At 49.0% G+C, this 25,805-nt stretch overlaps 1 protein-coding gene across 1 annotated transcript in view; it reads left to right on the top strand.

Moving 5' to 3' along the window:
- Nucleotides 1-339: 339 nt before the first annotated feature.
- LOC126235621 (uncharacterized) overlaps nucleotides 340-25,805 on the top strand; it is a 127,953-nt gene continuing 102,487 nt past the window's right edge. Inside the window, exon 1 of the mRNA XM_049944333.1 lies at nucleotides 340-1,414. Coding sequence (XP_049800290.1) covers nucleotides 340-1,414 — 1,075 coding nt within the window. The remainder of the gene's footprint in view (nucleotides 1,415-25,805) is intronic.

Raw genomic sequence — 25,805 nt, 5'->3', positions numbered from 1 at the left:
TGCTTCAACCCCTTGCAAATATCCTACCACAAGAGAGTGTGTTAAATTTCTTGGCAAGTGAATACCACAAATGGTGGAAAAGTATATCTCACACAAAGGAATTATAAAAAATTCTTACTTGTTTAACTGAATCAACAACAACGACTGAATCGACGACGACAGAAATAGTAAATACGGTTTCCAGGTCAACGCAAAATATACAAGTGAATGTCTAGCCTAGTTTCAGCGTTAATTTATGTGGTCAGTGTAGTGAATATTTGTCAGATAATTTGACAGAAATAACAATGGAAACTACAGCACCACGAGTCTGCAATAAAAAAAAATTCTTGACAGAAAAATATGTGGAAACAACAAAGCACCCGCCCCCCCCCACCCGCGCCGTCTTCGCACCCGCCCCCCCCCACCCGCGCCGTCTTCACACCCGCCCCCCCCCCGACCCGCGCCGTCTTCGCCCCCGACCCGCGCCGTCTTCGCCCCCGACCCGCGCCGTCTTCGCCCCCGACCCGCGCCGTCTTCGCCCCCGACCCGCGCCGTCTTCGCCCCCGACCCGCGCCGTCTTCGCCCCCGACCCGCGCCGTCTTCGCCCCCGACCCGCGCCGTCTTCGCCCCCGACCCGCGCCGTCTTCGCCCCCGACCCGCGCCGTCTTCGCCCCCGACCCGCGCCGTCTTCGCCCCCGACCCGCGCCGTCTTCGCCCCCGACCCGCGCCGTCTTCGCCCCCGACCCGCGCCGTCTTCGCCCCCGACCCGCGCCGTCTTCGCCCCCGACCCGCGCCGTCTTCGCCCCCGACCCGCGCCGTCTTCGCCCCCGACCCGCGCCGTCTTCGCCCCCGACCCGCGCCGTCTTCGCCCCCGACCCGCGCCGTCTTCGCCCCCGACCCGCGCCGTCTTCGCCCCCGACCCGCGCCGTCTTCGCCCCCGACCCGCGCCGTCTTCGCCCCCGACCCGCGCCGTCTTCGCCCCCGACCCGCGCCGTCTTCGCCCCCGACCCGCGCCGTCTTCGCCCCCGACCCGCGCCGTCTTCGCCCCCGACCCGCGCCGTCTTCGCCCCCGACCCGCGCCGTCTTCGCCCCCGACACCACGACCCGCGCCGTCTTCGCCCCCGACCCGCGCCGTCTTCGCCCCCGACCCGCGCCGTCTTCGCCCCCGCCACCACGACCCGCGCCGTCTTCGCCCCCGCCACCACGACCCGCGCCGTCTTCGCCCCCGCCACCACGACCCGCGCCGTCTTCGCCCCCGCCACCACGACCCGCGCCGTCTTCGCCCCCGACCCGCGCCGTCTTCGCCCCCGACCCGCGCCGTCTTCGCCCCCGACCCGCGCCGTCTTCGCCCCCGACCCGCGCCGTCTTCGCCCCCGACCCGCGCCGTCTTCGCCCCCGACCCGCGCCGTCTTCGCCCCCCATCAACGTGCTTTACGTACCTTTAAACGCCACCGTAAGATGGCGAATTGTATCAATTATAAAAGATTACATGCGCAGTGTCGTCGTGTTATTAAAGAAAGCAAGAGTGCCAGCTGGGCTGCTTTCACGAGCTCCTCAACAGTTTCTCCTTCTGTTGTCTGCGGTAGCCTGCGAAGGCTATCTGGCAGTAAGGTCCACTCAGCAGTTTCTGGCTTGACGGTCCCGAATTTCGAGCTTCGCTCACTACCACCCTACTACTCTCGTTCGGTTTCGCTGCTCGAATCTAGACTCTTACTTGCCAATGTCAATGTGGATTTCGTAGGCGCCACTCTGCTGTTGACCATCAAGTTACCTCGTCGACCTTAATTATGAATAACTTCTTGCGGCAGCGCCAGAGAGTGGCTGTGTTCTTTGATTTGGATAAGGCTTACGGCACCTTTTGGAAGGCGGGTATTCTCCGCACCATGCATACATGGGACCCTCGTTGAGTCTTCGTGCTGAAGCCAGTGAATTGCCAGTAACCTACCCGCACGATATACTCCTTCGTCAGTATGCTTGTTGGCTATTATTGATGACCAACCACCCGTCTTATTGTTCCTTTTTTGATGACTCTCTCGACCGTCAATACGGCTTGCATGTATCTGCCCTGCTATCCCCTGGAGATCGCTTTCACTGCCTCCTTCACCAAGTTGATGGTCCACTCCCTGCAACGTTTAGAGTGGGTGCGAGTCAAATGCCACCTTGGCTCCAGACTCAGGTTCGCTTTTACCTTGACCTCAGCTCGCTCCCAGAGGAGGTTACCCCTGCTTCGGTATACCGCTCATGGTTTGTCGAGCTCCATGGCCATTGTTCGGTCTTCACAGCTGAGCTATTTGCCTTCTATCAGGCTGTTCTTTACATCTGCTGCCACAGACAATTTCCTTATGTCATCTGCTCTGATTCCCCGATAGCCATCTACGGCCTCAGTGATCCGTATCCAGTTCACCCTTTTGTGCACCGGATCCAGCACCCTCTTCAGCAGCTGGCGGACGATGGTTCTCAAGTTACCTTTATGTGGGTTCCTGGCCATGTCGGTATCCCTGGGAACGAAACTGCAGATGCCGCGGCCACGGCTGCGGTCCTCCAGCCTCGGACAGCTTCTTCTTGTGTGCCTTCATCTGATTTTAGCAGGGTCATTTGTCAACACATTTTATTGCTGTGGCATGCCGATTGATCTACACTTACTGAAAACAAGCTTCGGGCCTTAACCTGTCCCCACAGCTTGGATGACGTCTTCACGCCCTTCTCGGCGGGAGGAAGTCGTTTTGGACTAGTTAAGAGTTGGAAACTGCCAGTTCAGCCATCGCCATCTGCTGACGGCTGCGCCGGCGCCGTTCTGCCCATGTGGGCATTTGCTGATGGTACGCCACATTTCAACGTCCTGTCCGAATTTTAATGCACTGCGCGTTGATCTTGGCCTGCCTTGTACTCTGGATGCCATTTTAGCGGACGACCCAGGAGCAGCTGCTCGCGTTCTTCGTTTTATCCACTTGAGAAACCCGTCTAAGGACATTTGATTATGCTGTTTTCTTTTAATCCCTTGCCTGTTAATGTGTCTTTTATAGTGTTGTCCTTTTTAGTTGCTGTTTTAACGTCGTGCCTCGCAGTGCATTCATACTTTAGTCTGGGCGCTAATGACGACTGTACTTGTGCGCCCTATAACCACAAAAAACCTTGATTCTTGTATTCCTTGTTTTATTTCCCTTGCCCCTTCATTTTCATCCTGCCTTTTTCTCATTGTTGGTCCCTCTTTGAGAGTTTGACATTGACATCTAAATTTTCTGTCTGTAGTGTGAACCATTTGGAAGAACTCCCTCCCTTGAGTCTATAGTCTGGATTCCTCTCCACCCGTCCTTCACCTCCTCCTTTCGTGTCACAGCACCCCTCCACTCCCTAGGTCACAAGTATGTGCAGCCAGCCTGTGTGGTAGGGCTGTTATGTACTCACCTGAGTATGTGTGCATAGGAGTGGTTGCTTGTCATTCTGGAGCATCAGAACTTCCAGCAAAGGCCACTGTGTGCCTGGGTGTTGCCCATGGGGAGGGCCCCTGATCAGAGGGTGGTATCAGGTTAGATGATATCCATATGAAACATATCAAGCTCCAAAAATCTGGCCATTCTCTTGTGGCTGTCTCTTCCAGAGGTAAAAGATCATTGACCACTACTTCATAACAGTCTGCAGCCTTCACTTCCCTGGCTACACTCAGGGAGGTGGGCAGGTTCGCTGAGTTGTGGTGAAACACTTTCCCCAATACCTGATCTGTATTAGGATGGAGAAGGATACACCCACCACCACAAAGCCATTATCTTTAGAGGTAATATTGTCGACATGATCGAACTGGAATTTCTCGGTACAGTGCAGTTGAGTTCCCTATCGATCAAAACTACTACTGCTGCTCAGTCTGCAGCTCTTCCTGCTTGTTATCATCTATGGACATTATCCTTCAGACTGATAAGGAACTCTGAGACAATCTTGAATGACAGGGCATTCATTGTGTGCACGAAGGTCATAAGGACAATCACACCAATCACCTCCTTTCTTCTGGCATTTGAGGGATACCCTCCCAGAGCAGGTCAAAGTTGTGTGTTACTGGTGTGATGTGAAGCCATACATTCCCCACCCTTGAAGTCCTCTGTGTGCTTGCATTCTGGGCACACATCTTTCAATTGTGGATCTTGTAGAATCCTGCTCTACCTCAATGCCCCACCATCCTCATCTTGAGGAGGAGGAGGAAGAGGAGTCCCAGGACAAAAGTCCCTAGTGCCCCTGAGGGTGTCATTGTCCCACTCACATTGTGAATTGGGCCTCTTATTTATGGATCTCACCCCGATGCCTTTGGTGGTGGATGGCGACCCACTGGTGTAATTGGCTCCACATAATTCACTCCCATTTTGATACCCATGTTATGCTTATTCAATGGAACTGTAATAGGTACTACTGTCACTTCCTAGAGATACCCCAGGGGGATCGCAGCTCTTCGGTGAGTTCATGCTTTGCTGCCATAGGGCCCCAGCCTTTGCAACATCTTTTCCCTTATATGCTGCATGTATATCCTCTTGCCATACTTCTTCCCCTGCATTGGGGAACATGCCTGGGATGTTTTCAGAATGAAATTTTCACTCTGTAGTGGAGTGCGTGCTGGTATGAAACTTCCTGGCAGTTTAAAACTGTGTGCTAGATTGAGACTCGAACTCGGGACATTTGCCTTTCTCGGGCAAGTGCTCTACCAACTGAGCTACCCTAGCACGACTCACGACCCATCCTCACAGCTTTTCAGAAGAGCTTCTATGAAGTTTGGAAGGTAGGAGATGAGGTACTGGCAGAAATGAAGCTGTAAGGACAGGTTGTGAGTCGTTCTTGGGTAGCTCGGTTGGTGGAGCACTTCCCCTGCAAAGGCAATGTTCCTGAGTTTGAGTCTGTTCGGCACACAGTTTTAATCTGCCCCCCAGGGGGTCCACAACTCTTTTGTGGACACGTGCGTAGCGAGCACGGGACCCCAAGCTAATGTGGCCCTCCTTCCTTTCCGGGCTGCATACCTTCCCTTTCCGCATCCTTCCCCCCCCCCCCCATCCTCGCCCCCCCCCCTCACCTCTGGCTCTGGCTCTGGCTCTGGTTCTTTCCTTCCCTTTCTCCCCCTCTGGGAGTATGGTTTGTGCCTACGTCCGGAGACGGACGCTCGAAACTGTTACGAATTCCTTGCTTTCTACACCTGCAAGTCTTCGTCCTTCCTCTGTCCTTCTCTTTTCCTTCCCTCTTCTCTTTGCCCTTTTCTCCGCTGCGGCGTTTGAGACCCCCTCTTCTTTCCTTTCCCTTTCTCTTTTTTCCTCCCTGTGCGTGTCTGAAGTCCGACCCACGCACTTCCATGTGTAGCCGGTGACGGGGTAACGCATAATTCCCCGCCCCGGGTAGACAGGTAGGACACGTACGTACCCCCTGGTAACGGCCAGGCCCAGGGAGGGGTGATTACCTGAGATGATACCTTCCAAAAGTGCCGATTGGTCCCTCTGTCCGTTTGTCGGGAGGTGTGACCTGAGGTGTGAACAATCACCTAAGGCGCGAGTGCCCTCAGTGAGGGCCCCCACAATGGAGGAGCGAGCCATCGGAGACGCCGGTAATCATGGGGGATTCTTCCGCAATGGTTTCCTCATCTTCCACTATGTCTGCTCTCAAGTGTAAGTTCAATGAATCTCAGCCACAGTTCCTTGTTGTTCCTCAGTCTGACGAAGGTCACGACTTCTCCACGGTCAACCCTTTCATTATTCAGAAAGGTGTCGATGCAATTGCAGGTCCTGTAAAGTCTTGTTCCAGAATACGGAATGGCACCCTGTTGTTAGAAACAAACAGTGCCCTCCAGGCACAAAAATTGCTGCATACTTCTCTGCTCCACACCTTCCCTGTCCGGGTGGAACCGCACCACACCATACCTTAAATTCCTCGCGTGGAGTCGTTTATACACGCTCCCTCGATGGATTGTCTGACGAAGATATTCAGCACTACCTGTCTGACCAGGGCGTAACGGCTGTTCTTAGAGTTATGAAAAACCCGCACTGTCTTCTTGACATTTGACAAAGTTCAACTCCCATCGAAAATCAAATCAAGCTATGAGATAATTTCCGTTGGCCCTCACGTCCCAAACCCTACGCATTGCTATCGATGTCAGCGGTTCAATCACACCAGCCAGTCCTGTTCCAATCCGGCCAAATTTGTTACGTGTGGCAAGGATGCCCATGAGGGTGCTTGTCCACCTCCATCCCCTCGCTGCATCAACTGTATGGGTGACCACGCTGCTTCCTCTCGAGATTGCCCCGTTTTTAAGGACGAAAAGCTCAGCCAGGAAATTAGACTGAAGGAAAAGGTGTCGACCTTTGCTGCTCGAAAACTATTCGCCAGTCGACAGCCCACCGTGCCTCACACAGGAAAATACAGCACTGTCCTTGCTTCTCCTCGGCCAACAAAGGAGGCAGTCACGCAGACTTGCGACCTCACCTTTAGTGCCACGGTCGTCAGATCGGCCAGCGCAAAGATCGCCCGTTCAACCTCACCACTTTCGCCTGCCCACTCTATGGCTCACCATTCGTCGGGTTCTGATAAATCTCGAGCCCAAAAGTCAGACACCAAGACTTCCAAAAAAGAGCATACTCGTGAAGAGTTTTTACGTACCGCAACTTCCCAACCATCGGTTCCTCCTTCATCTAAACATCATACTTCCAAGAAGGCTACAAAGAAACCCAGTTCCTCTCCTTCTCCGCCAAGGCGTGTCCCATCTACAGCACCACCTGGCGGAAATCGCCCTCGGCCGTCTTCTGTGTCGCCGAGGCGCACTGCTGGTGGCCGGTCAACCGGCCGATCGCTGGTGGCAGGAGCTGCTCCTGACCAACCTATGGATCAGGATCTTCTGCCTTCAGCTGAATGCCATTCCATGCTGTCGGTCGCAAGCTCTGAGCAGTCGTTGAGTTGACAGCGACCTTGGTCACATTCCTCCATTTTCTGTTCACCCTATGTCCATTATCCACTGGAATATCCGCGGTATTCGAGCCAATCGGGATGAATTGTCGATCCTCTTACAATCCTACACGCCGGTCATCTTCTGTCTTCAGGAGACAAAGCTGCGTCCCCATGACCGCTTTGTTCTCCCTCATTTTCAGTCCGTCCGATATGATCTCCCCTCTGTTGAAGGCACTCCAGCACATGGAGGACTCATGATTCTTCTCCATGATACTCTCCATTATCACCCAATCCCCTTAAACACTTCCTTCCAAGCTGTCGCCGTCCGTCTTTCCCTTTCCGGATACACGTTCTCTCTTTGTACTGTATACATTCCATCGTCCACACCAATGGCACGAGCTGATCTCCTTCATCTTCTTGGTCAGCTTCCACCCCCCTATTTGCTGGTTGGGGACTTCAATGCCCATCACCCGCTTTGGGGATCTCCACATCCTTGTCCACGTGGCTCACTATTGCTAGACGTCTTCCACCAAGAGGATCTAGTTTGCCTCAACACTGGGGTCCCAAAATTTTTATCTGCCTCCACGACAAATTTATCTCATTTGGACATTGAGGTCGGTACTGTTCCGCTAGCTCGGCGCTTCGAATGGTTCACCCTTGATGATACACTCGAGTGACTACTTTCCACGTGTCCTTAGACTGCAGCCTCAACTGCCATACATGCGGCCGCGACACTGGAAGTTTGCCAAAGCTGATTGGACACTTTTTTCGTCTCTTGCGACATTCGATGACGGTCACTTTCCCAGCGTCGACGATGAGGTCACCCATATTACCGACGTTATTCTTACAGCTGCGGAACGTTCAATACCACGCACCTCCGAATTGCTCCGGCGCCCCCCAGTTCCTTGGAGGAACGAGGCATGCCGTGACGCAATACGTGAGCGGCGACGTGCTCTTCGCATTTTCCGCCACCATCCTACTTTGGCCAACTGTATCCGCTATAAGCAGTTCCGTGCGCGATGCCGTCGCGTCATCCGCGATAGCAAGAAGGCAAGCTGGAAATTCTTTATTAGCTCATTTAACACCTTCACTCCCTCCTCGGAAGTTTGGAGTCAGCTTCGACGGTTCTCAGGCGCGCCTAGTTTCTCCCCAGTCTCTAGGCTCACTGTCGCGCATGATACATTCGTGGACCCCGTCGCAATTTCTAATTCGTTGGGTCAGCACTTTGCTGAGATTTCGAGCTCTTCCAATTACCCGCCAGCGTTTCTCCCGAAGAAACGTGCAGCGGAAGTGCGACCTCTTGCTTTCTCCTCTCAAAATCGCGAAAGCTATAATACTGTTTTCTCCATGCGGGAACTCCAACATGCACTCTCTTCTTCTCGCTCCTCCGCCCCAGGACCGGATGGTATCCACGTCCAAATGTTGCTGCATTTATCAACCCATAGTCTGCGTTACCTCCTTCGCCTTTATAATCGAATTTGGACCGACAGTACTTTTCCCAGACGATGGCGGGAAGCTATCGTCGTTCCTGTTCCGAAACCTGGAAAGGACAAACATCCCCCTTCTAGCTATCGCCCCATTTCTCTCACGAGTAGTGTCTGTAAGGTTTTGGAGCGTATGGTGAATTACCGTCTAGCGGGGTGGCTGGAATCCCGCAGTCTTTTAACACCTGCCCAATGCGGATTCCGAAAGCATCGTTCTGCAGTTAACCATCTTGTTGCTCTCTCCACTTATATCATGAACAATTTTCTCCGGAAACGCCAAACAGTAGCTATCTGGAGAGAGCATAAGATACCTGTTGGAGGACAGGTATCCTCCGCACACTGTTCTCTTGGGGCTTTCGAGGTCGGCTGCCCCTTTTTCTTCGCGAATTTATGGCAGAGCGCACATTTAGGGTGCGGGTGAACACTACTCTCTCCCGTACTTTCTCCCAAGCAAACGGGGTACCCCAGGGCTCCGTGCTGAGTGTTTCCTGTTTGCCATCGCCATAAATCCAATTATGGATTGCCTCCTTCCTGATGTCTCGGGCTCCCTCTTTGTGGACGATTCTGCGATCTACTACAGCTCTCAACGGACCAGCCTTCTTGAACGACGTCTTCAAGGATGTCTCGATCGCCTCCACTCTTGGAGCATCGAAACCGGCTTCCGTTTCTCTCCCAGTAAGACCGTTTGTGTTAATTTTTGGCGACGTAAGGAGTTTCTTCCGCCCTCCTTACATCTAGGTCCTGTCAACATTCCGTTTTCAGACGTCGCTAAATTCTTGGGTCTTATGTTTGACAGAAAACTGTGCTGGTCCTCCCACGTTTCCTATCTTTCGGCTCGCTGTCTGCGATCCCTTAACACCCTCCGTGTCCTGAATGGTACCTCCTGGGGAGCGGACCGAGTGGTCCTTCTCCGCCTTATCACGCCTTAGTGCGCTCGAAATTGGATTATGGAAGCATAGTCTACTCCTCTGCTCGGCCGTCTATTCTTCGGCGTCTCGACTCTATCCACCACCGTGGATTACGTTTAGTGTCTGGAGCTTTTTACACTAGCCCTATGGAAAGCCTTTATGCTGAGACTGCTGAACCTCCGCTGTCCAATCGGCGAGCAGTCCTTCTGAGTCGTTATGCTAGCCATCTGTCTTCCATGCCTGCTAATCCAGCCCATGACCTTTTTTTTTTTTTCGACGCCTCCTTTGATGTAGGGTATGCAGGCCGCTCCTCCTCCATACTACCCCCGGGAGTCCGCTTCCGTGAACTGCTCCATTCTCTTTCCTTCCGCTTTCCTAAAACCTTCTTGACAAGTTGGGGTACAGCATCGCGTTGGCTACGTCCCCGGATCTGCCTGCTCCGTGACCTTTGTCGATTTCCCAAGGATGGTACCCCTACATTTGCTGCTCTATGTGCACAAATGACGGACGCCACATTTATTTACACCGACGGCTCAAAAACATCGTTAGGTGTAGGGAGTGCCTATATTGTTGGCGACACCCCAAATCGCTTTCGGCTTCCCGACCAGTGTTGGGTTTATACTGCGGAGCTTTACGCTGTTCTCCAGGCTGTCCAATACATCCGCCGCCATCAGCGGATACAGTACGTAATCTGCTCAGATTCTCTCAGCTCTCTCCTCAGTCTCCAAGCTCTTTACCTTGTCCACCCTCTGGTCCACCGGATTCAGGACTGTCTGCTCTTGCTCCACCTGGGGGGCGTCTCGGTGGCATTTCTCTGGCTCCCGGGACACGTTGGTATCTATGGAAATGAGGGGGCCGATATTGCAGCCAAGGCTGCAGTCTCTCTTCTTCGGCCAGCTATTCCATCGATTCCTTTCGGCGATCTACGGAGCGTTTTATGTCGTCGTGTTGTTCATTTATGGCACGCACATTGGTCAACACTTCCCCATAATAAATTGCGGGAAGTGAAAGCTCTTCCTTGTGCTTGGACCTCTTCCTCCCGAACGCGTCGTCGGGAGGAGGAAATTTTAACTAGACCCCTTTCTGTAGTGGATTTTTAAGCATTCCTTCTGCTTTTAGTTTCTCCAATTTTATGACTTTGTTCCCATTGCTGCTGGTTTTCAATTTCGGTTTTTTACTGTTTCCTAAGTCACGGGCTGGGCGCTAATGACCATAGAAGTTTTGCGCCCTAAAACCACAAAAAAAAATCTTGGTGATTTCCTCGTGATGAGTCAATCATCTTCCCAGTCAAAGTTCACGAAATGTAAATGCAATGAGACTAATGATTCAAAGACCCTTCCTGCTGCACCATGGTTCCTCATGGTCTCACATACTGAAGACGTTTAGTACTTCACCACAGTAAATCCGTTTATTATTCAGAAAGGTGTAGATGCAATTGCTGGCCCTGAACTCTTGCTCTTCTACGGAATGGCACTTTGCTTTTAGAGATCACTGCTGAATCTCAAGCACAACAACTGATTGCTGCCTCACTTCTCCAGTTACCCTGTTCGTGTCGAGACCCATAGAACTATAAAATCTTCCTGTGGAGTAATTTACACCAGGCTGCTAGACAGTCTGTGGCCAAAATCCACTCTTAACTCTCTGTTCAGTGTATCACAGCTGTCCATCATGTAATGAAAACGATAGATTTATCCTTAGTGCCCACCTGCACTCTTTCTCACATATGATAGTGGTGCTTCCATCCAAGCTCAAAGCAGGCTATAAAATTATCACCGCCCATCCATTTATTCCAAACCCAATGCACTGCTACCAGTGTCATTGTTTCAACCACACTAGAATGTCTTGTTGACATCCAGCCAAATTTGTCACCTGTGGTATGGATGTGCACGAGGGCAATTGTCCACCACCTCCTCTTCATTGTATCAACTGCAATGGTACCCGTGCCACCTCTTTGGAGTGTCCATTGTATCTAGATGAGTGGGTTGTTAAAGAGATCAGGGTAAAGGAAAATGTGCCTTATCCAGTTACAAACCCTGCATTCTTGCATTCTCTTGTCTGTGACATATAGTTCTGTTCTTGTTACACCTCACTCCATGAAAGACATGGTCACGCAGACATGTGACCTCAAATTCAGCTATGAGGTTGTGAAATCGTCCAGTGTAAAGGTAGCATCGCCATCCCCCTGTCCAGCTGTGCAACAAGCCGTCAGACTCTCGCCTCAAGGGGCAAAACCACCAGCTACACAACCGGTAGGCAGGAAATGACAGAAGGTGTACTCCCCTGAAGACTCCCCCACTGACAGCGGCTACCAGCTGGACAGTGCATGGAATCCCATCATCTCCACGATTTGCTCAAATCGAAGACGACAGAGTGCGTCGACGGCCGTCGCAAACAGCAACGCAGAGGGCGACTGAGTTCCGCTATTCCACCAGCGAGGGCGCTGCCAGTGGGCAGTGTGGTTCATCTATCATGTTTTCGACGCATGCGCAGAATAGTTACAGTACGATATATACTCGGAATAGAGAACGTGTTCGCGAGTCTGCGACGGCTCACCTGAAGATGACTGGCAGGTGCCCAGTTGAAATATCGTGCGAAGTATTGAACGACGACCGGCTGCAACCCCGAAATTTGTTTGAACACACCAACTGTATTTAACGACAATGTCTATAAAAACACTACAGATCCCAGAAAGCTGCAGCGATGCTAGCACTCCATGTGGTAACACGTCACATTGCAGTGAACAGAAGACAAACGACGACTTTGATAAAATCTACAGCGAGGCCCTAGATTTGATAAAATATTTGACGACATTTGACAAAGTTCCCTATTACACCATCAAATTTCTTTGACAAATATATTTGACAAAGAAATTTGATAGTGTAATACCGGCCTAAGCCAAGTAAGGACAAAAACCTTCCTTCCATCTACCGCCCTATCTCTTACCAGCTGTGTTGGCAATGTGATAGAACATAAGATTCATGTCCAGCTGGTGTAGTGGCCAGAGTTCCACCATTTACTAACAAATGCACAGTGTGGGTTTCGAGCATGGCATTCTGCAGTTGACCATCTCGTTACTTTGTCCACCCATGTCATGAATGGTTTTCTGTGGAACTCAGACTGTGGCCTTGTTTTTCGATTTGGAGAAGACCTAAGACACCTGCTGAGAACTGGTATCCTCCATACTCTTTACACGTGGGCCTTCTGTTTGCGCCTACCCCATTTTCTTTGGACATTTTTACAAGACTGGGTTTTCAAGGTGCATTTAAGTTGTACCTTTTCGGTCACCCTTGTCCAGGGAAATGGCGTGCCTCAGGGTTCCGTCCTGAGTGTAGTCCTATTTGCTATTGCCAATAACATTATCTCCCACTGGCTCCGGGCTACTCCAGCTCTCTTTTTATTGACGATTTTGCCATCTATTGCAGTTCTCCACGGACTTGTCCCACTGAGCGGGGTTTTCAGCGCTGTCTTGATTGTCTTTACTCCTGGAGCATTGACAAAGGCTTTCGCTTTTCCACTAACAAAACCATTTGTATGAATTTCTGGTGGTGCAAATGGTTTTTCCTACCATCTCTACCTCTTGGGCCTGTTGCCCTTCCGTTCTTTGAAACTACGAAATTTCTGGAGCTCATGATCGGTAGGAAACTCTTGGTCCTCCCATGTGTCTTACCTGGCAGCCCATTGTACACCGTCCCTCAGTCTCTTAACTGTCAGATTTACTTCCTGGGGTACTGATCGAACCACCCTCCTCCGTTTGTACTGGTCCCTCGTCCATTCGAAATTCGACTATGGGTGCTTTGTTTATGCATCTGCACACCCATCCCACTTAAGTCATCTCAACACTATCCACCATCATGGCATCCGTTCAGTCATGGGTGCCCTTTACACCAGCCTGGTTGAGAGTCTGTATGCTGAACCTGCTGAACTACCACTCTCTCTTTCTGCCATAACATTCTCGTCAGCAGGTATGAATGAATGCCATTTGTCAACCATGTGTGGCCACTCCTTTATGCCTCCTTCTTTGGTGATTTCTTTGTCAGTATGGGGCTTGCCCACTTCTGTTATCTCCTGGAGTCTGCTCTCGCCACTTGGTCTGGTGGCTTAACTTCAGTCTACCTGCAACTTTCCCAGTTGGTGTGAACCCTTCACCACCTTCACTTCGCAAAGCAGCCCATGTTAACCTTGGCACTACTTCAGCCTTGGTCTATCGCCTCCAGTTCACAACTTTCTCATGGAACTTCGCAATAGTTCCTTTATATAAACTGATGGCTCTGACTGACTGAGGTCGTGTGTGCCTTTGTCATTGCCACTTGTGTTTTTTTTATATTGCCAGTATTTACAGCCGATCTTCTGTCTTGTATCAGGCCAGAGAGTACATCCAGTAACACAGCCTTTCCAATTGTGTCCTTTGCCCAGACTCTCTAAGTGCCCTCCAAAGTCTATGTGCGCTGTCCACTACTCGTCCCTTAGTGCAGCGGGTCAAGGAAAACTGTCAACTGCTTCCTGTTGGTGGAGCCAGTGTGATGTTTCTGTGGGTCCCTGGTGATGTTGATGTGCCAGGAAATGAGGCTGCTGATGCTATTGCCAAGGTTGCAGTCCTCGTGCCTCAGCCCACATGTACCTATGTTCCTTCCAATGATCTCTGCATTGCCGTCTGTCAGGAGGTGGTGTCCCTTTGGCACCGCGAATGGTCCTCTGTTCATGGGAATAAGCTTCGGCTTATTAAGCCTCTCCCAGTGCCTTGAACGATTTCTTCTTGGCCCACCTGCTGGGAGGAAATCATTTTAATTCGGCTGCATACTGGGCACTGCCTTTTTAGCCATCGTCATTTGCTAAGTGGCGCTACCGCACCACTTTTTACACATTGTGCCCAAATTTTAACTGTCCACCACTTCCTGCTAGAATGCCCTTTTTTAACCATTTATGTTCCTGCTTGGGTTTGTCATCTGATTTATCAGCTGTTGTAGCGAATGACGCATGGGCTGTCATCTGCGTTCGTCTTTTTATCTGGTGAAGCAATATGGCGGAGGCCATTTGATTTTTAGTTTTGGACCTCCATTTCTGTATGGTGGTTTTTATTTTTTTAGCCCTTTTTCAATGTGCCTATTTTTAGCTGTCTCCTATTCTGTTGATTGTGACTGACGTATAGTTGTTTAAATCTGTGTTTGTGTTGTACAGTTTTGACTTGGATGCATGTGACCCCAGTTTTGTTTTTTGCATCCTAAAGCAAAACAAACAAAAAACTGACTTTTTCCTCTGTTTTATAAGTTCACTGGACTTTGAGTAGGACAGGTACCACCATTTACAAATTTGCGTCAGGTGGAAGTTGAACCTGGCAAGTGAGCATCCTACTGCACGACCTGTTGAAAGAAACTGACCCCTCTTCAGCATGTTAAAGTCAGTCAGAAAACTACATTGGAGCACTTCGTTCTTGGTGTTCCATTTTTACTCTTTCTTCTGGGTTATTGTACATAGTTTATCCATATGGTAGCTGTACGGCATGTTCTGATCAGTGAGGAGCCTTACCTGGATGTTGTATATGTGGAGCAACTTGGGTGTGGATGTGCCCATGTTGGTGAAGTGTGATTTGTTGTTCTTGGAATGGAGTGGCCCACTTCTCTCCTCTCTGTTGGTTGATGAAAGATGTTCACAAATTACGGCAGTTAGCAAGTAGGAAGCACCACACTTCAGGCATGTGTTTCACGGTCTGTGCAGATTGGAGTGGTACCAATCCCATGCTGTCAGCAAGGTGGGTCCCTAATGGGTGCTTCTACCAACTGTGTGGAGTCATCTGCTCTGTGGTTCTGTGGGTGAAGGGCACAGAGAAAATGCAACATCTGTGACATTGAAGAAATGCTCAACAGAAACTGAACGGTGTCAAAATACATGTTTGTACAAATATGGACTCGTAGACATTTATTCTCCTCCAACTGGAATACATGTACATGTAGTCCATCGTTCATCACCTAGAATTTACGTTGCAGGCAATACATAGTTTGAACACTATCTCAATGTGTTATTCCAGTGGATAAAATGAACAGCAGAAATGTTTCAGCACGTTTCATTCAAAAGGAATAGTAGTAAGCTAAGAAGTGAGCCACAGTTAAAGGGGCACAGATTAGCACAACCCTTTCAGCACAAGAAATACAGTGACTGAACATACTGCAAGTAGTTCAAAGAATTAACCTAAAAAAAATGCTACAAGTAGAGTAATGAATCGAATGTCACCAAGAAACATTTCACATACATGCATTTAGTTTGATCAATAATTATTTACTTATTAGCAAAATAAAGACTCTCCTCTGTGACAAAGAAGTTCTTACAATACATAAATATGTAAAATTCTCTATATAATAGTCTACTTTTCAACTAATTCCCCAATAATTCACTATTAAAATATTAAGAGCCGGTAAGTCTTAATAATAGCTATATAGGAAGAAAATTTGAGTAGGCAGGGAGAAAGTAAGACAAAAGTAATAAAATGAAAACAAGGGAAACATCTGTCACATCACTTCTTATTTAAATTTTCCAAGGGAAATGCTGTTTGTGGCTACCTGGGTACACTGTTGAGTAATTTGTAATTAATAGTCCAGTTGTTAAGTGACTTTGTAGAAACATAGTTGTCACTTTTAATATAAGTATTTCAGTTTCTGGTAATAAACTGATTTAAAGTTTCAAATGATCTAATTTACAGTCACAACATGTCACTGGTCACACAGCCTCTCTTCCTGACCTTCAGCACCATTGCCTTCCTTTCATACCACATCACCATTTGTGTATTGTCTTCCACTTGACTCCTCCTCCTCCTCCTCCTCCTCCTCCTGTTGTCCTTTCTTACAGTGTATTTCTATATGCAATAGCTTTTCTGAACTCCTTTATTTCATTTACTTATCTGTGAAGGAGAATGTGAGGATGCAGTGTGGGCCCCTGCAGGACTAAAGCAGCATGTGGGCACAGCTGAAAGCTGCAGCCACAGATGACAGCAGTGAGGACACAAATGACATTGCCACATACAGTACCTGGATATCAAGGAATGACAGCATTCCTACAGGACACTCTCCACAAGTTTCACATACCATTTCACCATTACAATTTACACAGTTCACGGTCTCCTCAGCACACTGCCAATCTGCCTAGTCTGCTGTCACTCCTGACTGTTGGTAGCCTCTCCATCAGTTGGTGAGGCATATCTCCATGATTTCTATTGATAAAAAGAAAATGATACATTAACCAGTCCTAGAAAAATAGAATACCGGTAGCATAAAGATAACCAGACCAGGTTTTAGGACAAATTGTTTGATGTTCCAATGATTTGTATCTGTGTTCTACAACAATGAGCCTTACTTATTTGATACCTTAATTTCACTTTCTCCAAAACTTTGCCGGATTCCCATAGTCACCATTCACATTAAAAAAAGTTAAAAAACATTGAATAAATCCCTTCAAATCAAAAATATTCGAAAGTAATGATATCATCATGTTAAGAAAATTTCAGAGTAGAACTTCATCAACACAGATTTTAAAAACGTGATGGTATTAAAGTGGGTTATCTTGAAATCATATCCTAATTATTAACGTTTGAGCAAAAGAAATTTATAGTATATAATTTTTCTTGAAAAGGAACAGCAGATCTATCAAACAGACTAGGTTGGCTCTTAGGCTTCAACTTCAACCAGTGCATTTTTGGTCAGCAGTGAATTTGATATGTACTCAAAAAATATCTCCTGAACTAATTAAGTTAAAGAAAAAACAGTTGTCCCAAAATGTTCAGAGTTGTAGAAATTTTACAGAGTGAACCAGAACTTCAACAAACATTATGGTTGTTCAGGGATAGTGTCAGAGTATATTTGTATAACAGACCCACAGTCTCTAGTAGCCTGTTGCATGGTACTAATGTAATTATAATTTATTCAGTTTCTTACCCATATAACCTTTCTTTCAGTAAAGAGATCTTCACTACAAGGAAAAAGTCCATAATAAATAAGAATCCAAATGTGCAACATACAAAATAAAAGATTAATGCTGCAACTTGAAGACAAAACAGTGGTGTGACTGCCATTGCTGCAGAAACCATATTATCTTCATGCCCCTCTCCTGCATTTGTTGAAAGTGTATTCAAGTTGCAAATTGTTCAACTCTTCATCAAAAGATGTATCAGTACTTCAGTGCATGTGCGTGTGCCACTGTTCACATATGTCTAATATTGCTACAAAAATAAATCCGAGACATAACAGGGCAGCAATGAATATGAGCCTGAGGCTTAAGAGTGAGGTGGGCATTACATTGCCAGCAGGAAGTACTGTTAATGGATGAAACAAATTCGTTGCCAAACAAAGCACACAGTGCACATCTTCAACGTTTGAAACATTGTGGTGATACTTTTAGTACCATACAAATACTGAGCTAATTTGCCAAGGAAGCAAACAGAATGCAATAACTCTTAAGTGAGCTGCTGGAGACCGATGATGCCAAAATACTGAAGAGCCAACTCTAAATAACCTCTGAAAACTTGTCGGCAGACGACTGGTTCACCTGTTCGTGTAATAATACTGCATCAGTCTGATGACTGATTTCAACTGGGAGTCTGTCTGTCTGGCCTCTTCTGAGCATCTCTCTTCATCTGTTTGTATGCTCGCCTCCTTCAAATGTTGTCCATCATTCCAGTTCCGTTCCTACCCCTGTCTCTCAATCCTCTGACATTCCTCTCTCCAATTGTTTGGTTTAGACAATTCCTACACTGCATATGTCCAAGGCAATATTATTAACTGTAAAAGTGAAATCTTTGGATGGATGAATAATTGACTTTCTGCGTTTTTCCCACCAGAGAAGAGCCACCAGCAGCAGCTGCAGCAGGAGCAGGAGCAGCTGAAGCCGAAACCGCTCTTGTATGTAAGCGGCACTTTCTATGGGCATCCAATGGAAGCCCTACTTCGTACAGGTGCGGTATGGCGCTCTGTCTCTCTCTCTCTCTCTCTCTCTCGCTCTCGCTCTCGCTCTCGCTCTCTCTCTCGCTCTCTCTCTCGCTCTCTCTCTCGCTCTCTCTCTCGCTCTCTCTCTCGCTCTCGCTCTCGCTCTCGCTCTCGCTCTCTCTCTCTCTCTCTCTCTCTCTCTCTCTCTCTCTCTCTCTCTCTCTCTCTCTCTCTCTCTCTCTCTCTTGTGTGTGTGTGTGTGTGTGTGTGTGTGTGTGTGTGTGTGTGTGTGTGTGTGTGTCTCTCCTTGCGCCTTCCCCCTCTTCCTCTCTCGGTGTCCGTCCTTATGTTGGCCCCTGCTATCCTCCTGGTTATGTTGGTTTTGCAATTTAGCTTTGTTGCATCATCATCATCATCACCTTCTCCTTTTGTCACTCCCTGGTCCCCTTCTGGGGTTTGACCTCCATTACTAAATTTCTCTTCCGTAGTGTGAGACATTTGGGGAAGAGCACCTTACCTAGTGTCTCCGACGTGTGCCCTCCTAGTTCATTCCACCTTTCCTTTCACGTCGTTGTCTGATGCTAGGGTGCATAGCCAGCACGGTAGCCAGCCCATGTGGTGGGGTCGCTATGTACCCTTTTGGTTGAGCCCCCTGAACACACAGGGATCACACTTCTGATACCTTAGCTGTGACCACCTCATGCAAGCCTTGGAGTGGTTGCTCATCATCCTGGTGCATGGGAACTCCCGGCAACGGCCGCCATGCCAGACAGCCCTTGCTGTGGCTGGGTGGCACCCGTGAGGAGAGCCCCTGATTGGAGTGGGTGGTATCAGGGTGGACGCTATGCAAATGAAATGCATATGGGTCCAGATCTCTGGCCATTCTTCTGCGGCCGTCTCTCTGATTGGAACTGATTCTTCTAGTGCTACATCTCCTGCCCCTTCGGCCTTCCCTTCCATGGCTAGCCTGTCGGCTAGGGAAAAGCCTTTCCCCCGCTATCTTGTTTACACCAGGACTGATGGAGATACTTTCACCAATACCAAACCATTATTCTCTGTGAAACACATTGAAGACAAGTTTGGTGAAGTGGACTTCCTGAGCAAGATGTCGGGTTCTTTGCTGATCAAAACTGCTTCAGCTGCCCAGTCTGCGACCCTTCGTGCCTGCACACATCTTGGCACAATTTCTGTGTCCATTACCCCCACCAGTCTCTAAATATGGGTAACCCCTCCTGCAGCGGATTTACGGCTTCACATCAAATCCCACTTTGCGCAGTCATGGGCCAATTCTTGGGAGGCTACTCCCCTGTCTAATAAACTTAGTGCAATTAAGGTGACACCAGGCCCATGCCGTTCTTCCTTTCGCATCTCCCCGAAAGGACTCGACCACACTGTGTCGTCTCCGCATTGGCCATACTAGGCTGAACCATGTTTTTCTTTTGCGTGATGAGCCACCCCCACTATGAGGTTGTGGAACCTTCCAGTCAGTAGCCCACATTTTGGTTGAATGCCCCCTTCTTTTGGCTCTGCGTGCTAAGTACGGACTCCCCCATACTTTACCTTTGCTGTTGGCTGAAGATTCCCGGATGGTCACTCTGGTTCTCGGTTTCCTCCGGGAAAGTGGTTTTTATTCTCAGTTTTAAGGTTTTTAATTTCTCTCTGGTGTTGCGGCAGGGCGGTGAGTGTTTGGGTGTCTCCCACTGTAAGCAGTGTTCGGAGATTCCCGATTCACCTCCCTGACCAAAATCCTCTTTTCTTCCCCTTGTACTCTGTTTTTACCCTTTTTTTTAAGGCTTGGTTAGTCTTTCTATTCCCATATGTACTTTCTACATTATAGCAGTTGTATCTTTTAAGTCACAGGTGGTCTTGCCTATGCTGCTTCAGCATAGTGTTGGGTTCGTTCTCTTCCCGACTTCCCTCATTTTGTTTTTTACCAATGACAACGTGACTGCCCTTTTATGTTTTTCCCTTTTTCCCTTTTTCCCTTTTTCCGTTTTATTGTTCTGACTTTACTGAGATGTCCCATTAGCGGAATGAAGCATATTTGAAACAAGGGACTGATGACCTTGCTGTTTGGTCCCTTAAACCTCAAACAACTAACCATCTAAATATGGTTCAAGGTGTGATTTTTCACAGGGACCTAATCCTTCAGACTGATGAGGAACTTCGGGACAGTCTGACGGCGGGGTGTTCACTTTGTTCGGCGTGTTCAGATGGGTCCTAAGGACAATCGCATTGACACTGGTGCCTTTATCCTGGCCTTTGAAGGGGACACCATCCCTGAGAAAGTAAAGATTATGGTTTATCGATGTGATGTGAAGCCGTACATCCCACCTCCTGTGAGGGGTTTTAAGTGCTTGCGTTTTGGACACGTCTTCCCACTGTTCGCAGGCCCCTCTCTGTGGTGACTATAGACGTCCACTCGATGATGGGAGTCCCTGTGTTCCCCCACCTGTGTGTGTTAATTGTCATGGCAATCATTCTCCATGTTAACCAGATTGCCCAGTAAATAAGAAGGAAAAGATACAATAGTGTAAGTCCCTCGATCGTTTAATCTACACAGAGGCTCCTAAGAAGTATACATGTCTTCACCCTGTGTCCATGACGTCTAGTTATGCTTCAGTTCCATTTTCACCCCTTCCTCCCCCTTCCTTACCCCCGTCCCGGACCCCTCTCCTCCCCCCTCCCTTGCGGCTCCCACACCTTCTCCTCTGTGTGCTGCTTCCCCTCCCCAGCTGGAGAAGTGTCCCACTCCTTCGGCGTCTGCCAGTCAAGGGCTCCACTCCCAGGATGCCCCTTCCAGCACCTTCAAGGCCAAAGGTCTGCTGCCACGCGACGGACCGGACTGCGAGAACCGCGGTCTGTCTGCCCCCAGGTTGCCCGATCTCTTTCTGTTTACGATCTTGCTGCAGCTGGCTCCTTTATGCCACACGGCCCTCCTCGGTCTCAACCGGAAAAGAAGAAGAAACATAAGTCCCGGGTCAAAGAGCCTCTGGTGTCACCAGAGGTCCCATCCCCAGCTTCATAACCAGATTCTTTGTCGTTCATGGATGTGGACCGCCCCCCCCCCCCCCCCCCTTGTCGGTGACGGGTGGGGACCCGGTGGTGTGACTGGCCTGTTCAACCCCCATTTAAATCATCATCCTGTGGTTATCCAATGGAACTGTAATGGATACCCTCCGGAATTGAAATCACTTATTTCGTCTTACTCTGCAGCTTGTGTGGTTCTACAGGAATCTCATTTTACTGATGATCAGTTCCGTGTTTTCTGTCGAAATCGGGTCGAACCACTGTGGGTTTCTGGTGGCGTTCGTACGTTGGTCCGTACAGACATTGCTAGCACGTGGATTCCTCTTCAAACTGCATTGGAAGCGGTTGCTGTTAGGGTCCACCTGGACTTCGAGGTCACGGTTTGCAATCTTTGTCTCCCTCCTGACAAGACTCTTACACCTGCTGCCTTAACTGCCGTTCTTCAGCAACTTCCTCCTCCCTTCCTCCTTCTCGGGGATTTAAATGCTCATCATCCCTTGTGGGACAGTGCATTTCCATCTAGACGAGGTCTTCTCTTAGATCAGTTTATTACAGACCACGACTTGTGCCTTCTTAATGATGGCTCTCCTACTCATTTCAGTGCCGGTCATGGTACTTTTTCTGCCATTGATCTTTCTCTTTCTTCTCCCTCTCTCTTCCCTTCATTACACTGGTCGCCATATGACGACCTTTGCGATAGTGTAGTGACCATTTCCCCTTGATTTTCTCTCTCTCTCTCTCTCTCTCTCTCTCTCTCTCTCTCTATCTCTCTCTCCCCCTTCCCGCTCCCCGATGGACAGGTTACCTCGTTGGTCTTTCCAAGGCGCTGGTTGGACTCTGTACACTGCAAATGTTATTTTTTCTCCCTTTTTGTCGGGTTGTATTGATGATGTCCTACGTGACGTGTCTGTCGCGATTGTTCGTGCTGCTACCCTTGCTGTCCCGTGCTTATCTGGACCATTTCGTCACCGGCAAGTCCTGTGGTGGAGTACGGCCATTGCCGTTGCCATCTGTGATCGCTGTTGAGCTTTGCAACACCTTAAGAGGCACCCATCCATTGCCAGCCTTATTACCTTTAAAAGCCTTTACACTAAAGCCCTTTATTTAATCAAACAGAGGAAACGGATGTGTTGGGGATGATTAGTTTCTTCCCTCAGTTCTACTGTCCCCATGTCACGGGTATGTGCTACACTTCACTCTCTCCAAGGTCACCATCGGCAGTCCACCCTCCCATGCCTTCACCTGCCAAATGGCCTTTGTACGGGCCCGTTGATTCTTGCAGAACATCTTGCCACCCATTTTGCAATGGCATCCGCATCAGCCTCCTATTCGGCTGCTTTCCTTCACTGGACACAGCAGGCCGAAGGTTCCACCTTATGTTTAACCCCTTGTGAGTCAGAATCTTACAACGAATCTTTCACTGAATGGGGATTTCTTTCCGCACTTTCTTCTCCTCATGATACGGCCCCTGGCCCAGACTCCATTCATAACCAACTGCTTAAACATGTCAGTGCTCCACAACGGCAACATCTTCTCTGGGTGTTTAACTGTATCTGGCTCCAGGGTGACTTCCCTTCTCAGTGGAGGGATAGCATCACAGTTCCTGTCCTTAAGCCTGGTAAGAATCCCCTATCTGTTGACAGCTATCGTCCAATTAGTCTGACTAATGTTGTCTGCAAGATACTTGAATGGATAATAGCCTGTCGGCTCAATTGGGTCCTCGAATCTCGGGATCTATTGTCTCCTTACTAGTGTGGCTTCCGAGAGGGATGGTCTCCGATCGATCATTTACTTTGCTTGGAATCCGAAGTTCGGCAGTCTTTTTCCCAGCGCCGCCATTTGGTTGCAGTATTTTTTGACCTACGCAAGGCCTATTACACGGCCTGGTGCCATCACATCTTACTTACCCTTAATCAGTGTGGCCCCACTCCCGATTTTTATCCGCCAGTTCCTGTTCCATTGGTCATTCAGGGTCCGGGTTAGTACTGTTTTTAGTTCTCCACTGACCCAGGAGACGGGCATCCCACAGGGTTGTCTTGAGTGTACTTCTTTTCCTCATTGCTATTGATGGACTTGTGGTGTCTGTCGGTCCTTTGGTCGCCCCTGCCCTGTATGTAGATGATTTCTGCATTTGGGTTAGTTCCTCTTCGATGGCATCTGCAGAGCGGCAGTTCCAGGGAGTTATATGGCGTGCCTGTGCATGGACTCTCTCACACGGGTTTCAATTATCTCCTTCAAAATCGCGGGTGGTCCACTTGTCACCGTACTATGATCCACCCTACATCTACATCCATACTCCGCAAGCCACCTGACAGTGTGTGGCGGAGGGTACCTTGAGTACCTCTATCGGTTCTCCCTTCTATTCCAGTCTCGTCTTGTTTGTGGAAAGGAGGATTGTCAGTATGCTTCTGTGTGGCTCTAATCTCTCTGATTTTATCCTCATGGTCTATTCGTGTGATATACGTAGGAGAGCAATATACTGCTTGACTCTTCGGTGAAGGTATGTTCTTGAAACTTCAACAAAAGCCCGTACCGAGCTACTGAGTGTCTCTCCTGCAGAGTGTTCCACTGGAGTTTATCTATCATCTCCGTAACGCTTTTGCGATTACTAAATAATCCTGTAACTAAGCACGCTGCTCTCCGTTGGACCTTCTCTCTCTCTTCTATCAACCCTATCTGGTATGGATCCCACACTGCTGAGCAGTATTCAAGCAGTGGGCGAACAAGCGTACTGTAACCTACTTCCTTTGTTTTCGGATTGCATTTCCTTAGGATTCTTCCAATGAATCTGTCTGGCATCTGCTTTACCAACAATTAACTTTATATGATCATTCCATTTTAAATCACTCCTAATGTGTACTCCCAGATAATTTATGGAATTACTTGCTTCCAGTTGCTGACCTGCTATTTTGTAGCTAAATGTTAGTGGATCTATCTTTCTATGTATTCACAGCACCTACCCTGATCCAGAGCTCTATCTCGATGCACAACGATTGCCGGTGGTCTCACAGTTTCGTTTCCTTGGTCTTCTTTTCGACGACAATCTCACTTGGCTGCCCCATATCGGACTTCTGAAGGTAGGATGTTTCCGTAAACTCAATGTCCTTCGGTTCCTTGGCCACTCCTCTTGCAGTGCAGACTGTTCCCACCTTCTGTCTTTATCGTGCTCTAGTTCTGTCTCGTTTGGACTATGGTTGTCAAGTTTATGGTTCGGCTACTCCTTCCACACTGCACGTGCTGGATCCAGTCCACCATCGTAGTATCAGTTTGGCCACTGGTGCCTTCGCTACTAGACCTGTTTGATAGTCTCCTGGTTGAAGATGGGATCTCCCCCCTTTCTGTTCAGCAGTCCCAGCTTCTGGTGTCCTATGCACTCGCTGTCCGTTCCACTCCCACTCATCCTTCCTATTCTATCCTGTTCCAAGACCATGGATGTCGCCCACCTGATTCCCGCCCTCGGGCGGGTTTACCGGTTGGGCTCCGCCTTGCGTCTCTGTGCCATGGTTTTCAGCTTCCTTCTTTGTCCAGTCTTCCTCACTCCCCCCATTGGTTAGTTCCTCAGCCTCGAATTCGATGGATCTCCTCTGAGGTCTGAAAGATTCCATCCACCCGATGGTGTTCCATTCCTTTTTCCACCAAATTTTATGGAAGTTTCGGGATTCTGTTGTTTTTTACACTGATGGCTCTAAATCTGCTGATCATGTGGGTTATGCCTTCACGTCCTCTGTTGCAACGGAAAATCATCTGCTACCACCTACATGTGTGGTGTTTACTGCAGAATTGATGGCAATTTCCCAGGCCCTTACCTTTATTAAACAGTCCCAACACACCCGTGTTTTTCTATGTACAGACTCAATGAGTGGCCTTCTGGCTATTGACCGGTGTTTTTTGTGCCATCCCTTGGTCTCTGCCATCCATGACCATCTCGCTGATATCCACTGTGCTGCTTGTTCCGTTGACTTCCTTTGGGTCCCTGGCCATGTGGGTATCCCAGGTAATGAGCTCGCTGATCGTTTGGCTGGGGGAGCAGTCACTTACCCCCCGTTTCCTGTAACCCCTCCTGCAGTGGATTTACGGCTTCCCATCAAATCCCACTTCGCACCATCATGGGCCAATTCTTGGGAGACTACTTCCCTGTCTAATAAACTTTGTGCGATTAAGGTGACACCAGGCCCATGCCGTTCTTCCTTTCACCTCTTCCAAAAGGACTCGACCACACTGTGTCGTCTCCGCATTGGCCATACCAGTCTGACCCATGCTTTTCTTTTGCGTGATGAGCCACCCCCACTATGCGGTTGTGGAGCCTTCCAGTCAGTAGCCCACATTTTGGTTGACTGCCCCCCTTCTTTTGGCTCTGCGTGCTAAGTACAGACTCCCCTGCACTTTACCTTTGATGTTGGCTGACGATTCCTGGATGGTCGACATGGTTCTTGGTTTCCTCCGGGAAAGTGGTTTTTATTATCAGTTTTAAGGTTTTTAATCTTTCTCTGGTGTTGGGGCAGGGCGGTGTTAGGGTATCTCCCACTGTAAGCCGTGTTTGGAGATTCCCGACTCACCTCCCTTGCCTGGATCCTCTTTCCTTCCCCTTTTACTCT

This window comes from Schistocerca nitens, chromosome 2 (genome assembly GCF_023898315.1).
Source record: "Schistocerca nitens isolate TAMUIC-IGC-003100 chromosome 2, iqSchNite1.1, whole genome shotgun sequence".
Classification (NCBI taxonomy): domain Eukaryota; kingdom Metazoa; phylum Arthropoda; class Insecta; order Orthoptera; family Acrididae; genus Schistocerca; species Schistocerca nitens.
Note: the sequence above shows the minus strand (reverse complement) of the source record. Positions and strands in the feature narration are given on the sequence as shown.